General features: G+C 37.2%; 1 protein-coding gene across 5 annotated transcripts in view; it reads left to right on the forward strand.

Moving 5' to 3' along the window:
* The window catches only part of LOC125238655 (serine proteinase stubble-like), a 69,484-nt gene that overhangs the window by 16,136 nt on the left and 34,590 nt on the right, over positions 1 to 18,758 (forward strand). For 3 of the 5 annotated variants that reach the window (XM_048146041.1, XM_048146042.1, XM_048146044.1), the window contains exon 2: positions 15,272 to 15,846. The exons of the other annotated variants lie outside the window; for them this stretch is intronic. In XM_048146041.1, coding sequence (XP_048001998.1) covers positions 15,510 to 15,846 — 337 coding nt within the window. In that variant the 5' untranslated portion in view covers positions 15,272 to 15,509. The remainder of the gene's footprint in view (positions 1 to 15,271; positions 15,847 to 18,758) is intronic. 5 annotated transcript variants of the gene reach the window in all.

Here is an 18,758-nt window from a genome sequence, read left to right on the forward strand (position 1 = left end):
TGTATTTTAAATTCATTATACGCGATTTAATCCGTTTCCATAGTTTTATTTCATGAATAAAAAACAACTTAAAATTAAATTAAAAACTAAACTAAACTAAAAATAAACTAAAATACGTCTAAATGTTGATCAGTTAAGGAGAATAAGCCTAGAGTTCAATTCTTCGCCTTTGTTACAGGCCCCACTCTGTATATACTTGTTCGAGTCGGACTGAAATGGAACGATAAAACTCTAATTTTGACTTTCAGCATTACTTTTCGTATTTTTTTAACCCCCGACGCAAAAACGATGGGGTGTTATAAGTTTGACGTGTCTGTCTATCTCTCTGTCTGTCTGTATGTGTGTCTGTCTGTGGCATCGTAGCTCCCGAACGGATGAACCGATTTACATTTAATTTTTTTTTTTGTTTGAAAGCTGAGTTAGCCGGGAGTGTTCTTAACAATGTTTTATGAAAACCGAGCCACTACGTCGTAGGTTTTTTCGAAATTTTGTGGTTAGGTTATTTGTAAAAGCTTGCCGATTTTTTTACATTTTTTAAGTTCGAACGGAATGTCAGATAAAACTGTCCTTATTGGAGACGAAGCACAAGGACTCTTTAAATATACAGGGTGTAAACCTAATACGGGCGAACCTCTTAACGGTGGTGAGTATAGGACATGAAAACCGGCCAAGAGCGTGTCGGCCCACGCTCAGTGTAGGGTTCCGTAGTTTTCCGCATTTTTCTCAAAAACTGCTAAACCTATTAAGTTCAAAACAATTTTCCTAGAAAGTCTTTATAAAGTTCTACATTTGTGATTTTTTTCATATTTTTTAAACATATGGTTTAAAAGTTAGAGGGGGGGGGACGCACTTTTTTTTCCTTTAGGAGCGATTATTTCCGAAAATATTATTATTAAAAAAACGATCTTAGGAAACCCTTATTCATTTTTAAAAACCTATCCAACAATATATCACACGTTGGGGTTAGAATGAAAAAAAATATCAGCCCCCACTTTACATGTAGGGGGGGTACCCTAATAAAACATTTTTTTCCATTTTTTATTTTTGCACTTTGTTGGCGTGATTGATATACATATTGGTACCAAATTTCAGCTTTCTAGTGCTAACGGTTACTGAGATTATCCGCGGACGGACGGACGGACGGACGGACGGACAGACAGACAGACATGGCGAAACTATAAGGGTTCCTAGTTGACTACGGAACCCTAAAAATGGGTTTATATAGCTTTTACTTAAAATTGTTTTTTTTTTATCCATACAAATTAATTCGGCCCGCAACGTAATGCAAACACACTCGCGTTAAACTAGAGCTCCTGGTCGTGACCGTGTTTCGTGTACCCGTAGCCGAATCTCCGTTGCCGTGTTACTCGGCAACGGAGATCCGCTCCGTTTGCTCCGTGTGATTCGGCTACGTGTAATTAAGATACGTAGCTACGTGTACACGGAGATACGTATCTTATTTATACGTAGATCGGATCCAGTCGTGACCGTGACGTTTAGTGTAGATTTTATGCGTGTCACTAAGACCCCCGAATGTAATGCAAGGGGCGAGTTTTTAATTTCAGTTTCCATATTTTTGCATTTTAAATAAAGTTTTAAGAGTGATCAAAAATAATAAGATGCAAATATTATCATCATCATCATCATATCAGCCGAAAGACGACCACTGCTGGACATAGGCCTCCCCCAAAGATTGCCACAATGACCTGTCCTGCGCCACCCGCATCCAGCGGACTCCTGCGACCTTCACCAGGTCATCAGTCCACCTTGTTGGGGGCCTACCCACGCTTCGCCTTCCGGTACGCGGTCGCCACTCGAGAACCTTTCCGCCCCAACGGCCATTGGTTCTACGTGAAAATATTATTTTGGAGGCAAAAATAATAAACCAGTACAAATTGTAAAAGATGTGTATCAAAAGAATTTGCGTATAATCAGGGGCGGTTCACTCCGCGATCCTTCCGCCGCACTACGAGTACATGCCGGCGGCCGCGAGTTCGCGGCCCATTCAGTGGCGACGACCTTCGCGCGGCGCAATAGAATTCAATGTCGTCTGCACGCGTGCGGTCCGTTTGTTAATGTAGGTAAGAATTTAGAATGGCGGCGTTTTGTGAACATCAAAGGAGTGAGCCTTCTGTACTTGTACCATTATATATTCTGTGGTATAATCAACATATAAAAAAATAGGTAAAATTCTAATTTTCATTCACATGACACAGACTATAATTAATCAACTTTTTTTAAATAATCTAACATGTACAGTCAGCGTCTTATAGTTGGTAGTATCCGAAGTAGTCAAATAGTTTGTTATTTTTGCTTTCACTTAACTTCACAAACAATAGGAACACATGGTACTTAACAGGTAAATCCCAAAGCCTTGAAGGTAATTATTATCAATGGCCCGCAAACTATTGTTTGTTATCTTTATCTGCACGTGCAACTATTTCTTAGTATTTTCACCGACGAAAGACGGTTGTCCAGTCAGTAATAATATTTATGAGCAACGGTGTATATTATTATTTCACTTAAAATACTTTTAAATTGTTGCATTGGTCTACCTGTAGCATTTCTTACTAGGGAGTAAATATTAATTAGAGATATTAATATATTTATTTGGATGGACTTTCATATTCATCGACATCCCCAAGTAGGTACCTAGTACCTACCTGAGGTGCGATTTTTGATTCTCATTCTCATCGGGTGGCTTATTTCGTACTAAATAGTCATCGGCTGCATACAAAACAAGGCACCGGTGAGATTCAAAAATCCCACCAATACCACCTCTGGTTTTTTTTGTACAAACTCATAATGTCTGGTTATCAGAGAACAGAATAATACCAATATGTAATTACTTAAAAAACATCTGGAATCAAATCAATGCAAAGACCACGAGTATAACACATAATGCGAAGGGTCCGTTCGACACATACAAGCTCTCTTTCAACAACCGAGCGGAGAGGAGCCGAAGCCGAGATTCGCGGGAACGTAGCCGAATCCAGAAACGGATACGTATCTTTGACGTGACCGTGTAGTACGGGATCTTAGCACCGCCGGTGCTAAGGCTACGTAGCTACGGTTCCGCGTGTAACACGTATATCACAAGCCGCGTTTAACGGTTAAACGCTCGTTGACAGTTGTCATTGATTGTCATCGCAACCACGTTTACAGTACATTGCTGCTGGGAATTTTTCAAATATTAATTATGGGCTGAAAATTAAGAGTAACTCAAAAACACCTCTTAATTAATGATAACAATATTGAATTATATGCCTGGTTTCATTTATCGCCCTTATTACTACTTTTACGAACTGTATAACGACACATATAACAAAGATTTTTGCAACCTCTTACGGAACCCCGGCGCGAGAGTTTTGCAAATGTGATTGTTTGTGACCGGATGCGCAGACGCGCTTGTTCCAACTGCTGTCAAAACCAGCGACCTCTTAGCTTATAGAGTAATATATCATACCAAAGACGATCGAGTATTATAGAGAGTTACCGTCAAAGTAAAATGTGTAATCACGGTGCATAGACTGCCATCTCTTGACACAGGCTTAAAACGTTTCAACTTCAGTTTTGACAATTTGGCTCATATTCTTAGCTTGATATGTGTTAAAATGTCAAATATTGATAATAGCGCCATCTAGCTGAGCGTACCTCAAAGGTGTAATGCCATCTAGGCCACCGTACCTTTTTCTGTATGGTACTGAGGTACGTTTTTTTCTTAGACTTTATCTGTCTATACGGAGTTATATATATCTTTGATCATACGCAAAAATCTCTAAGTAGGTTATGAAGAAACAAACCACACTTTTAAAATGTTGGCCGCAAAAAGATAAATAAGTAGAGGGAAAAACTTGGCTGTGAAAGACGGACAGACTGACGCACGAGTGATCCTTTAAGGGTTCCGTCTTTTCTTTTTGAGGTACGGAACCCTGAAAATGAAACTATACTTTCAGCCCTAAAAAATTATAAAATTTAATCAACACTGAGTAGTGAGTACTGAACAAGAGACCCGTTGATGTTTTTTGTTTTAATCTTTCTTGATTGAGGCGAGACATAATTATATGATTACTAGATTTTACCCGAGGCTTTGCTCGCGTTAGAAAGAGACAAAAAGTAGCATATGTCACTCTCCATCCCTTAAACTCCACTTAAAAACACGTCAATTAGTCGCTCCGTTTGGCCGTGAAAGACGGACACTCACAGATCGTGAAGTGTCGTATTCGATCGTATCGAAACCTTTTAAACAATACTTCAAAGTTCGAATACTTCAAAGCGTCTAAATGTAAAGGTTTTCTTAGGCTAGGTCCATCACCATAATTCTTGAGTCCCAAAAATATGTAAAACAACATAAGAAATTATATACTTAGGTATAATTGAGCTTACAGTGTGTTACCACCACCCGGACCTTTATTAAAAACAAAAATAATACATTAGACTTACCCATGATATGGGCAAGGGCAACATCCGCTTGGTGTACCCCTTACATTTCATTAAAGTGTCGAAAGGGCCTCTACGCGTTGGCTTCGACCCCGCGCACGCCTCCCAAAGGTCATGGGAAAGACATAGACTTATATTGACCGGGATATAGACCGTGATTACCTTTTTGATTTTTGACGAGCTCCCGATATTTCGACGCAGTTGCATGCATCATGATCACGGAAAACTGACGAAGGCGGGTGGATGTCAAAGTTGTGTAGACAGCGCGCGATCTACCCTGCTACAAAAATCAAAGAGGTAATCACGGTCTATATCCCGGTCAATATAAGTCTAATGTAAATAACCGTGAATCATTCAAAACTCTTAATAATAATACAGTCATTTATCAATCGTTTTCGCATATCAGAAAATCTGATATGAAACTGAAAAAATGATTTTCCGAAATCCCAACATTCAATGTAACGTGTGCACTTCTTAATTGTCATTACTCACATCGCTCATACTTATGAGCTGCCATTACCCTCGCTTGACAAGTGTGTGTGCTGTACATTGCTGGCAATAAATTTTTTTTTAGAAAGTTTATAAAGTCAACATTTTTAATTACTAATTAAATCAAGGGCATGGTTAAGTTAACATCAGGCGACCTGTCTGCTCGTTTGCCTCCTATCCCATAAAAAAAAGGATGACAAATACATAAAAAAATGTCAGAATGTCGTCCGTCCGTTAGTTAGATCGTCCAAAAATACTGAACACATTTTTCGCTTTTTCTAATTTTATTAATGAAAAAATACAAAGGTATAGAGCATCAAAGTTCCGGAATGTTTGTGACGTCACTTCTAAGTAAAAATTGTACCTAGGCGTGACGTCACGCGAAACTTCAACGCACTGTACCGTCGTCATTTTTCATTTACGAGGAAAAAAAATACGTGTCTAAAATTCTTTGATAATCTAACTGACGGACTAATTAGTTTTTTTTAGTCGTTTCGCCGATTACTATGTAAGATTACGTTCCTTTAAAAAAAGCCCTCTTGTTATTTATTTATTTTTATTTATTTATTTCACTTAAACACCACAAATTACATAATATTTTTTAAAAAGTATCGCTAAACCAGCAAGGTTTGTCTCGATACTCCATTCCGCAAGGTAAAAAAAAAAAAAAAAAAACTAAATAAGTGCACTACAGATAAATACTTACATCCTAAATAACATACTTAATACTGAGCGCGTCACGTTATCAGTATGACACCGGCCGGCCGAGCAAAACAGGAACCGTGTTGATAACACACTGTATATTGTACCTACTTCAGCTAGAGGTAAAGGTAAAATGAATACAAAGAAAGAGATGACATATATTTTCGCAACCTCTCATAACCTCAGCCTGCGAGAACGCGGAGTTTTGCAAATGTGATTGTGTGAGACCGGATGCGCAGACGCATCTATATTCCAGTCGCTTGTCGAGCAAACGAGTCGAACAGCACGGGAAGCATGGTCGCGCGATAGACGATAAAATATCAGGCCGTCCCTATCGCACTTACAAATAGTGCGATAGGGACGGCCTGCTATTTTATCGTCTATCGCGCGACCATGCTTCCCGTGCAGGGGACCGATTTTTGAATCTCACGGCGCGCGGCGTTCGAATTCAGAAAATTGTCACCGAAATTGCCTACTATTTTCAGTGACAATTTTCTGAATTCGAACGCCGTGAGATTCAAATATCGGCCCCCAGGACTCATTTTTAACCACCGTCGCAAAAACAACGGGGTGTTATAAGTTTGATGTGTCTTATTTATTTATTTAAACTTTATTGCACAAAAGATCAACTTAATGTACAAAAGGCGAACTTAATGCCATGATAATGAATTTTGTGTGTGTGCCTGTGGCATCGTAGCTCCCGAACAGATGAACCGATTTAGTTATTTTATTGAGAGCTGAAATATTCGGTTGTGCTCTTAGCCAGTTTTGATGGAAATTGGTCCACTAAGTGCGTTTTTAATTGGCATTACTACTATTTACTACCACGCATAAGACACATTTGGCAGAATATTGTTTTACAGAATATTACTTTGGTCGACTTTGATTTAGCACAATTGTATGTACCATAATAATCTCATAGCATAATATTACATTAGCAGAATTATTACTCGCTATCAAAAAAGAAAAGCTGCCCCAGAGTCACCGTTAGGTACGATGACGAGCGAAGCGAGGAGGAGTGTTAGGTATCTTGCATCCCCAACACATCCAACTCGCTATCAAATAGCAAATTGCAACTTTATGCCGCCTAAATATTATGCACAAATATTATCTGCAAAAGTATTGTTCGACTAGAAGACTATTATGGTCATCAACATTATGACAAAAGACGATTCGGTATTATAAAAATCTGCGAAATGATTTATGCCAAAGCATATTCTGCGTAAGGTGTTTCTGCCAAACGTGACTTGTGCCAAGAACTATTATACGAATCAAATATATGCGTAAAAAGTTTCTGCCAGATAATAGTGAACCGGTTTTAGCCTTGTAACCTCCATACTTAATTTAGGCTATATACCTACTATTTTAGTCTTCCTCATGTTTACAACACTATGCATATTATATGTATGTCATTCCATTGTTGTATGTTTCGACATTCAACCTCGAGAGGACCTTTTCTTTGAGAATAACATACACTTGAGAGAAACGGTGGTGTGTCACATCCGTTTCAAAACTATTTATCTATGTGAAACATTATTATGTAAATTTGCACATGTGGCAGACAAATTGTAAGCTACTGTTAAACTATATAATAATAAGTACATACCTTAATTCAAAAATTTTATGTAGGGAACAAATCAAATTATTTTATTAAATATTTTTTGATTTGTTTTACAACATACACTAGAGAAAGTTGGACGGGTACCTCGGCGATCGGGGTGGTGTAGCGGTTTATCACGTCAGCCGTGTTATCTGGAGACTCGGGTTCGATTCCCGTCTTCGCCACCAGTGGGCTTGATCGCTTTTTAGGGTTCCGTAGCCAAAATGGCAAAAACGGAACCCTTATAGTTTCGTCATGTCCGTCTGTCCGTCTGTCCGTCTGTCCGTCTGTCCGTCTGTCACAGCCGATTTACTCGGAAACTATAAGTACTACAGTGATGAAATTTGATGGGAATATGTGTTGTATGAACCGCTACAAAATTATGACACTAAATAGTAAAAAAAAAGAATTGGGGTGGGGCCCCCATACATGTAACTGAGGGATGAAAATTTTTTTTTCGATGTACATACCCGTGTGGGGTATCAATGGAAAGGTCTTTTAAAATGATATAAAGTTTTCTAAAAAACATTTTTCTTAAAGTGAACGGTTTTTGAGATATCAGCTCTCAAAGTCGTAAAAAGTATGTCCCCCCCCTCTATTTTTATAACTACGGGGTATAAAATTCTAAAAAAAATAGAGGTGATGCATGCTAATTAACTCTTTCAACGATTTTTGGTTTGATCAAAGTATCTCTTATAGTTTTTGAGATAGGTTGATTTAACTGTAATTTTGGCAGGTGTATAAATTGACATAATAAGTTTATTATATTTGCTGCTACGGAACCCTTTGTGCGCGAGCCCGACTCGCACTTGGCCGGTTTTGTTCTTTAGTGTGTGGTATCTATTTCAGTTCAAAATTTTAATTTTGAAAAATACTTTGTCCCGATTTTCATCAAACATTTCTAAGAACACTCCCGACAAATTCAGTTTTTATACAAACAAATAACGTAATCTAAATCTGTTCATTCATTGGATTGCTACGATGCCACAGACAGACACACAGACAGACTGACACGTCAAGATAGGATACAGTACAGGGGGCCGATTTTTGAATGTCGACTATTCGATATCGTGATTTTTTTCAATAATATCTCCACTATTAGCGATTTAAATTCTACTAATAGGATCAAAAACGATTAGTCTTTACCACTAGATCTAAATATTACTAGCCGTCCTTTTCCAAAAATAGCATTACGTCGTTTTCCACAGACTTTCAAACGGCGAATTCGTTTGAGATTCAAAAATCGATTCAAATTGGTCTCTGATAGACCAAATGCATATTGTACCAAAACAGAAATAGGTATTAATAATACAGAAACCTTTAAATTGACAATTATGTTAAAATTCATGTGCCAATTCTAAGATTTAAATCATCTAGAGATGCTATAAAGTTGCATAAACACTTATTTAAAATCAGTCATTTCATACATTCTAACAGTCAATTATCATTCACCATTCATCATTCACTCATTCTATCATTCAGCTCAAACATCTCAACGCGTACATTAATCTAATTTTCTACGAATGCTATTTTAATTAGGTGCCTAACTCATCGGAGTAATTAGAAATTACACAACATCGTTAAATGTGAGGTATTTATTGGATCTATTATGTTTGTGTAAATAGATAATTGTTCTGATGAATCCCTAGGATCTACCAAGTATCGGGATTAGTTGTCAAAGCGGTCCCCAGGCTCCCATGAGCCGTGGCAAATGCTGGGATAACGCAAGGAGGATGATGATCTGCCAAGAATTTTTGACGAATTTTTTAACATTTTTTTTACATTAAATTTTATTTACAAACGGTTACTTACTTACTAGCCCTCTCTTTTGTCACGTAAATCACAAAATTATACTTTAAATCAAAATATAAGAAAATAAGATTTTAAAACTTTTAATAAAAGTACCTACCTATTTTTAAATAGATATATATTAATTACTTTGTATTATTCAATGCAATTTAATTAAAAAAAATATTTTAGAAAAATTCACCCACAGATCTACAACAATACATAAATAAATAAATAAATAAATAAATAAATAAATATTATAGGACATTCTTACACAGATTGACTGAGGCCCACGGTAAGCTCAAGAAGGCTTGTGTTGTGGGTACTCAGACAACGATATATTTAATATATAAATACTTATATACATAGAAAACATCCATGACTCAGGAACAAATACCTGTGCTCATCACACAAATAAATGCACACACAATACAAATGATACATATTAAATTACTTATCGTTTGCTGTCTATTTCATTAAAAAAAAATTAAGGGTCCACAAAAAAAACTTTTTTTCTTTATACCTAATAACTTTTTTATACCATCTTATTTCAATTAAAAATAATTCATTTCAGTATCCGATGTCCCACCGTTTTTCACAAGATAAAACAGAACATTCCATTATGAAACATAACTTAATACAAATAAAATCTAATTTCATATAAAAATCAATACGCACTTGAAACGTTTTTTGACTGAAGATTACGATTTGCGAGCGAAGGTGCAAACTGGTGAATCAGCTGGCTTGTTATTCCTAGCGCTTGCATAATCTGGGTGCATTTGTTTCGTCAAACCAGCTTAAGTGCTTTTTCACTTTATCCGATCCGATATCGGTAGTCGGAAGGATTTTAAAGACAAAAATCAAAGATGGCGGCTAAAATGTGGGATATCGGTCCTACATCCGATATCGGATCGGATAATGTGAAGACGGCCTAAATCTGACAAGGAATAAATGACTACACGCCATGTTGCGGAATTTCATTGAAACTATTTTTTTATACTATCCGATATCGGATGTCGGAAGGATTTCAATGGAAAAAATCCAAGATGGCGCCTGTAATGTATGGGATATCGGTCCGACATCCGATAACGGATCGGATAGTGTGAAAACGCACTTAGGGTACGTAGCCAAATGCACAACTCTTACGACGATGTCGTTGCTATCTCTATCGCTCAGAAGAGCAGAAGCATTGGCGCAACAGAGCCAGATTGCGTTTCGATCAGCGCCAAAGGATTGTCAGTGGCCTATTTTACGAGCTTTTTTTTTTTAAGGGAATTTTAGGTCAATTGTACTCAGAATCACGAGTACTTTCAATCTCACTGGGAGTCTCCCAGAATCCTCCCTCCCAGAATTTCCATACATTTTTGTTACTTTCCTCTTTTGTTACCCCACACGACATGTACGGAAAATGGTAACAAAATAAGATAACCTACCCACAAAATTAAAATTTTTAAAAAACCCCCGACTGTGACATAGTGGACCGATTTTTATGAAACATGGCTAAGAACACTCCCGACTAACTCAGCTTTCAGACAAAAAAACTAAATCTAAATCGGTTCTTCCGTTCGGGAGCTACGATGCCACAGACAGACACACACACAGACAGACAGACAAACAGACAGACAGACAGACAGACCGACGGACAGACAAACAGACAGATAGATAGACACGTCAAACTTATAACACCCCTTCGTTTTTGCGTCGGGGGTTAAAAAAGTCGTATGGGACAATTTTTTTAACTACTAGGTTTGAAAAAGCTAGTGATTCTGAGTAGAGATAGCATATTTTTTTTCAAAAATATCACCTTTCATAAAAATGGCAAAAAAAAAGAAATGTTCTCACAATACTGACAATTTTATTGTCGCCTGTAGGCCTAGCACATGATGGCCGCGAGAGTATGTCGCGGCGAGATAGATCACACGTGGATCACACGTCTTCTTCTAACTGTATAAATGACATAGGACGGGTAGTCTATCTCGCGGCGACATACTCTCGCGGCAATCATGTGCTAACCCTGCTGACAGTGACACTTCGCCTTGACATTGCCTGATCAACAAAGAAATATTGCCGCAGAGTAACAATGTTACTTATCAACCCAGAAATAGGCACAGAACTGTCAATGGCACCGCAATATAATAAAGAGTACTATCGTGCAGTATGGCCACTCGCGCTCCCCGCTGAAAGTGCCGCCCACCCCCTCTCGGCACAGATCAAATAATACTAGTACAGATACCTAATCCCATACTAAAAATGGGCGCCGTCTTAAGTATTCTAGACCTGTAGGCTAAATTTAATCCACACTCAAAGAGCTAGATGGCGCCAGTAGCCACGCGTGGCCAACAAAACTCTTATCAGTATCCTACGTCGAAATAGTCATCAAACTGCAACATCTTGCGACATCTGTTTTAGCTTTCACGCACTAAACCTATAACGTCACATGGACGTTTAAAGTCGAACATTACTAGATGGCGTTGCCGTGCGGCTTGTATGTGTGCTCGCCGCGTACGTATAATATACTCGCTCTGTCCGCAACACATGCAAGCGGAATTGAATGAACGAGATCCGCGGCGCCCCACCCCGCGCCCCACGCCCCGCGCCCCGCGACCACGGCGCCGGCGACTTTGAGTTGAGAGGCCCCAGCCCCCGACCAAAGGATGCATTGATTTGTTAAAATTTAAAGCACTCTAAAGCAGGCGCGTAGTTAATTAGAAATATGGAAATGAATATTATTATGTAAGAAATACATAAGTATAATAGCTAAGAATGTACATGTAGTAAACATAATGAACAAAATGTAAAGTACGTATTTGATAAAACATTTTCGAGAGTAATATTTTTATTCATAAAATTGTGCAAACACTGCAAACTTAATTTAAACTCCGAAACTATTTATTTTCTGAAACATGGTATGAAATGTTGTCATTACGTCCTTTTAAGTTAAAATATGCTTCCCGGTACCACACCATAGTGTAATTTAAAAATACAGATATAAAATTAATACTTCGCAAATAAATTACGACTATAAATGAGACCCCATGCTCTCGGCTACTTCACAGTTACTGCCTGTCAAAAACACGAACAGTGTCATATTTCACTCATACAAGCATAGTACGCGTTCACCTACACGAGCTAAGACTGTGTGCTAGGAATGCGCCTCTTTCAATATATTTGATCGCCAGTGTCCGAGGTGTGCTGGCACCGTGATTCTATAGCCAGGGGCGGCTCACTCCGGGATTCTATTGCCGCGCTACAAGTACATGCCTGCATTCAGTGGCAACGACCTTCGCGCGGCGCAATAGAATTCAGTGTCGGCTGCTCGCGTGCGGTCCGTTTGTTAATGTAGGTAAGAATTTAGAATGGCGTCGTTTTATGAACATCAAAGGAGTGAGCCTTCTGTACTTGTACTATTTTATATTCTGTGCTATAGCCCACTGGTTTTTCTTAGGCACGCCACAGACAGTCTTAAAAATTAATAATCTTAGAAAAGATTTGTATGCAAACTGACAGTTCAAACTGACACTGACAGATCTGTCAGTGTCAGTTTGCATCATCGACCTACAATAGGGACTGAGCTCACACTTTTTTTGCCATACTAAATTGAACCTTATCACTGGCGCATAAAGGCGTTCTTGACAGACTAGCAAAAGTGTGTCCACATGAGAGGGTCAAAGTTGGGGCTGGTGTCCCACTCGCACGTGTGACCAGCGTTAAAAAATTACTATAGTAGTAGTATTTTTACCTGTATGATAACTAAGTTTATAAACTTCTTAAATTATTTTCGTATTATATCGAGGCAAGGGTATTAATACCTTGTAACGAATTGGTAAGTCATTATTATGAAGCCATAAAACCAAAAAATTGCGCAATTATTAAAAACCTTTAATTGGGTATTAGTAGATTTGGTAGTAACTTTGAATATTGACTGGTATCCCCAAATGATGACAGTGATGACGTCATTCAAATGATTTTGATAGTGGTAATAAGTGCGAGAGGGACACCAGCCCCAACTTTAACCTCTCATGTGGACACACTTTTTGGCCTAACTACTCATTCTGCTTTAATTATAATTCTGTGGTTTGCATACAAATCTTTTCTAAGATTATGAATTTTTAAGACTGTCTGTTGCCAGCCTGTCGAATGATCGCGTGCCTTCAATGAGCGATTGGAATAGAGTTCGTTATTATTTTGTCTGTGGTTCGTTCTGAATTTAAATCACTTTCGATTTCCGTTGGTTACGTAGCGGTATTACATGTATCCACTTGACATTGTTGCTGACGATTATAGAATATTATTTAGTAGGTATAGTTTGTCAGACCATTTTGTCACTAGAAAATAGGCAAAAAATAAATAAAAAAATATTCGAATCTTTATAGCTCCATAGAAAATTTGAATTTTTCTAGTGAATAACTTTGTAAATTTATTTTGTGTTTTAAAATATGTATAAATGTCCTAATTATTAATTCAAATTTATTTCGCTATAAGTATAATAAATATCGTCAGAAAAACTTCGACCAGGAAATAAAATTTGTATTGTGAAAAACTATGACCATAGTAGTTAAGTATCTTAGGTGGTTTGAATTACGATAATGATTAATTAGTTTGCTAAATTACATAAACATAATTAAAAATCAAATAGAGCATGAAACATAATGTGAGATTAAAGAAACGAAAGAAAAGTCTTAGTTGTTTTTAAAGTTTCCATTTTGACTACTTAACTACTTTATGTATACATACATATCACTCACGCGTTTCGGAGAGGGATAGCTAGAGATCACTGCAAAAATATTTTCAGTACAGATGGGGTTTTTTTTACGCACTAGTGCGAGAAGTGGTTCATTATATGCCAGGTCGAAACTTCGGAGGCTCATCTGTACTGAAAAACGTCGTACAATACACGTGCGAAAAGGAAATTCGTAACTCGTGTCGATTTAAAACACTCCCTTCGGTCGTGTTTTAATTTATCGCCACTCGTTTCGAACTTCCTTTTTTACGCACTTGTATCGTAATGTACTATTTCGTACTTTTATAAAAAGCTTTTACATAAGCAATTTCATAAAATACACGTACTAACTGAATGTACCTAATATATTATACAAATTAACGCTACAAAGCCTTGTCACTCTAGCATAACACCTTTTAAAACGAACCGCTTCAAAATTAGACCTTATACAAAAACGCCTAAGGTTAAATTCAAAGGTGACCTAACAAAAGATGCAAGCCGTTTTGAAGAGTCTCGCAAAGGCGCCAACTTTCGCTCAGCTTTCCAAAACATTCGAACTCTGGTCTACTAAACGTCATAAGTGCATTTTTATTCAAATAAAATTCAACCTTAACCTAATTTGAACTAAGACTAATGTTCATTGAAGTCAATTCTGACTTAATGTCTTAATTTTTCAAATATAAATTTGAATTTCGAATGTTAACTTTTTCGAATGGTTTTAAAGTCGATATTCTCTTAGTGGCCAGTAATGACATTTGTTAAGGTTATTTTCGGTCCGAATTGCGTAAAATTGACAGCTAATTGCTATTTGATAGGGCCAAAGAAATTGGCAGGAAGGAGGTCAATTTCACAAAGGTTCTATGGTATTAGTGAAAACGGAAGCTGGTGTTATTGTCTTTTTAGCCAATTATGGGGTGGAGAAAAGTGGCATGTGTTTTTCCACTGATTAAATGTTTTGTTTTTCCATATCGTAGGCACAATTTATGGTTGAATGCATACATGTAGGACTGTAGGTACTTAGGTAGATGAGGCGGACAAAAAATGAGTTAATAAAGTAGAAACATTTTTTTTTCAATACATAACATAATAAATTCGCTTCTGTTTCATTTATTACAACTATGTTACTAAATTTTGTTTATAATAACGGATAAGTAGGTACCTGAACTTTTGTATGCCTAATACCTATTTTCTAAAATTCGAGCTTTTTTATTTAGGTACTATTACAAAAAGTAATTAGCCAATACCGCTCCGGTGCAAAATTGACCAATTTGAATAGTTACAAAAGTATTTTTTTTACATTTTAAAAAACTACATAATTACTTAAATACGAAAAATACATAGTATACATAACAAACAAAATTGACAGAATATATAATGATATATTTTGAATTAATTTAACATATTTATTGAGCTACTGAAATAAACACACTAATTTAAAATATTACGACACTTATGCAAATCACATCACGCACACTAAAACATTATATAGGAAACAAAACGACAGCGATTTACCAACCTCGTTAATTTTACAGGTAATGTTAGCCATTAAATAATTATACTAAATCAGTATGGCAACATAACAGGAAAATATGGCAAGAAAGTGAAAAGGAACTCGGTACGCGCGCGGCTGTTACTTCCGATTTCCCGCGCCCCGCGAGCGGACGCATCGGTTAAAAAAATAAAAAGGTCTTTTATAGTCCGCAGTCCGGACCGCGCGGAGACCACCAGACTCGCCCTAATAAAAAACCTAAAATGGAACGTTGAACAGTGATGTGTTGTGAAAATCGCGCCAATGGGTACGAAATTAAAAATAAAAATTTCAAAATTAGAAAAAGGAACAGTGCAATGGGTTTCAAGGTGTTTTTGTGTTTCGCGATCGTGGGTGTCGTGTGTGCTGAGTTAGAAAATGATGTGTTGACACTGCAAGATGACGAAATAAACCTGAATCTGAAGGATGATGAAATTAAGTCGGAAAGGAGACGGCCGGCGAACGAACAGGAGAAGGATATTTTATTGTTGGATGCATTGGGCAGGAGAAAGGGGTCATACCATAATTCGTATGGCGCGTCGCAAGAAGATGACTCTATTATGGATTTGTTGGGGAAAAGTAAGTAATTATTCATAAGTTACTTTTAGGAAATGAATAAGTAAATGAATTTATTCTAAGCCTAATTAGCGAGACGTTTCTGTTCAATCAGGATTTAAAAATATTTGATTTTAGAGAAAATATTAAAACACTATTTATGAAAAATTTTGAAAAAAACCCCGAACGCGACATAGTGAACCGATTTTCATAAAACATGGCTAAAAACACTTCCGACTAACTCAGCTTTTAAACAAAAAAAATCAAATCGAAATCGGTTCATCCGTTCGGGAGCTACGATGCCACAGACAGACACACACACACAGACAGACAGACAAACAGACAGACAGACAGGCAGGCAGACAGACAGATAGACAGACAGACATACAGATATGCGTCGGGTGTTAAAAACACGGTTTGGAAAGAAAATAAATATGATGGTTTATAAATTTTAAATTTATTATTCCAACTACTAGTTTCGTTTTCCATGCCCCCCCCTCCCTTCAATCGTAAGTGTCCCGCTGTACCTTATAAAGTTTAATTTTCATAAGAATATTAGAGTCACTCTTAATTTTTTTTTTTTTTGACCTGCGATAAGTTTCACCTCATAATTAACAATTAACCTACTCAAAGATGAAACACACTGTGTCTATGTCAAAACTTGGAATGCGAAATTATTTGTCAGGTAACTTTTTATAATAACCTTATTATAACTAAATTAGCATAACTTTCACATAATAATGCAATTACAAAATGTGTGAATTGCACAATTAAAATCGAATTAGAGCAAATAGCGAGTAACGACATCCGGTGTTTAGAGGTGAATGTTTTACACCTTTATGAGGACCAGAGTATGGAAGCCGTCCCTATCGAACCACATCGAACTTACAAGTTTAGTAGTGCCATAGGGACATAAGGGACGGCCTGATTTTTAGGGTTCCGTAGTCAACTAACCCTTATAGTTTCGCCATGTCTGTCTGTCCGTCCGTCCGTCCGCGGATAATCTCAGTAACCGTTAGCACTAGAAAGCTGAAATTTGGTACCAATATGTATATCAATCACGCCAACAAAGTGCAAAAATAAAAAATGGAAAAAAATGTTTTATTAGGGTACCCCCCCTACATGTAAAGTGGGGGCTGATATTTTTTCATTCCAACCCCAACGTGTGATATATTGTTGGATAGGTATTTAAAAATGAATAAGGGTTTACTAAGATCGTTTTTTGATAATATTAATATTTTCGGAAGTAATCGCTCCTAAAGAGAAAAAAAGTGCGTCGTCGTCCCCCCCCCCCCCCCCCCCGAAAAAAATCACAAAAGTAGAACTTTATAAAGACTTTCTAGGAAAATTGTTTTGAACTTGATAGGTTCAGTAGTTTTTGAGAAAAATACGAAAAACTACGGAACCCTACACTGAGCGTGGCCCGACACGCTCTTGGCCGGTTTTTATAATTTATCGCGCGACCATGCTTGCCTGCCTGGATTTTTCTCTTTGGGCGCTGGACCCAAAACGACGTTAAAATAAGATCCCAATATCTGGGCAACCGAGCTTCGCTCGGTTCTGTTTCGTATCCTTGACATGTGTCGCCATCTAGTTCAAAAATGAATAGTACCTACATCGAGCGAAAGAATTCTCAGCCTTAACAACACAACTACTCCACACGAGATGGCGCGCATTTCGCCACAAAAACTCAAATAGTGTATTTTTCTATTCGTTTTAGCCTTGACCTGTGTCGCCATCTAGTGTTTGCAATAAATAGTACTTACATCGACCGAAAGAATTCTGTCTTAACAGTACAACTACTGCACACGAGATGGCGCGCGAAGAAAAACGCATGAAAACTCGAAAATTCGCGTTTTCCGGGACCTAAGGATAAGTTAGACCGATTTTTCACCCCCAAAAACCCCCACATAACAAATTTCTGCGAAATCGTTAGAGCGGTTTCCGAGATCGTCAGTGTAAATATATATATAAATAAATAAATAAATAAATAAATAAATAAATAAATAAATAAATAAATATACAAGAATTGCTCGTTTAAAAGTATAAGATAAGATCCCATCAAAAACATAAATGCGAGAGCTAAGTTCAATAATACCTACAACCTACATGCCTTGGTTGTTGACTTCAACGAAAAAATAAGAGTGAAATCTAAATGGGTGCCAAGTTCAATGGTCCGTCCTGAAATTGTTACTAAGTTACTGTCAAAAATACTCAACAGCGGATATATTTTTTTTTTTACAAAAAGTAAAGATGTTTTTTATTTTTTCTGTGACATACAGATGGATAGACGGACATAACGTCAATTTGCGGAAGTCCGTATTAATCAAAATCTAGAACGTTGCTTTGTAATACGCGAATATCTATTTTTTTTATTGATTGCTTGCGGATGCGCAAAAGGACGAATTTTCTGGATTTTTTACGCACAATCGTGTTCCCAACTATACAATTATAAAATTAACATACATACAACATACATACAATGACGCCTGTATCCCATAAAGGGGTAGGCAGAACACATGAAACTACTAAAGCTTCAGTGCCACTCTTGGCAAATAAGGGGTTGAAAGAAAACGAAACTGTGACATTGCAGTGACAGGTTGCCAGCCTCTCGCCTACGCCACAATTTAACCCTTATCCCATAGTCTCCTTCTACGACACCCACGGGAAGAAAGGGGGTGGTGAAATTCTTTACCCGTCACCACACAGGCTATCAACAAGTTATCAAAATTAACAAGTTATCAAAATAAGAAAGTTTTTGTTACGCAATACAAGTGTGTCGCTATGTCATTGTGATTCTGTGACACGACCCATGACATCACTAACGGCACTACCCGACTTTCCTTATCTTATCTTTTTAAAGTTTCTGTTATCTTATTTTAACTATACACCACGTTTTTATTGAATTCCTTTAATTTTAAGGAAAGGTTCTTTAG

Source organism: Leguminivora glycinivorella, chromosome 24, assembly GCF_023078275.1.
Source record: "Leguminivora glycinivorella isolate SPB_JAAS2020 chromosome 24, LegGlyc_1.1, whole genome shotgun sequence".
NCBI lineage: Eukaryota > Metazoa > Arthropoda > Insecta > Lepidoptera > Tortricidae > Leguminivora > Leguminivora glycinivorella.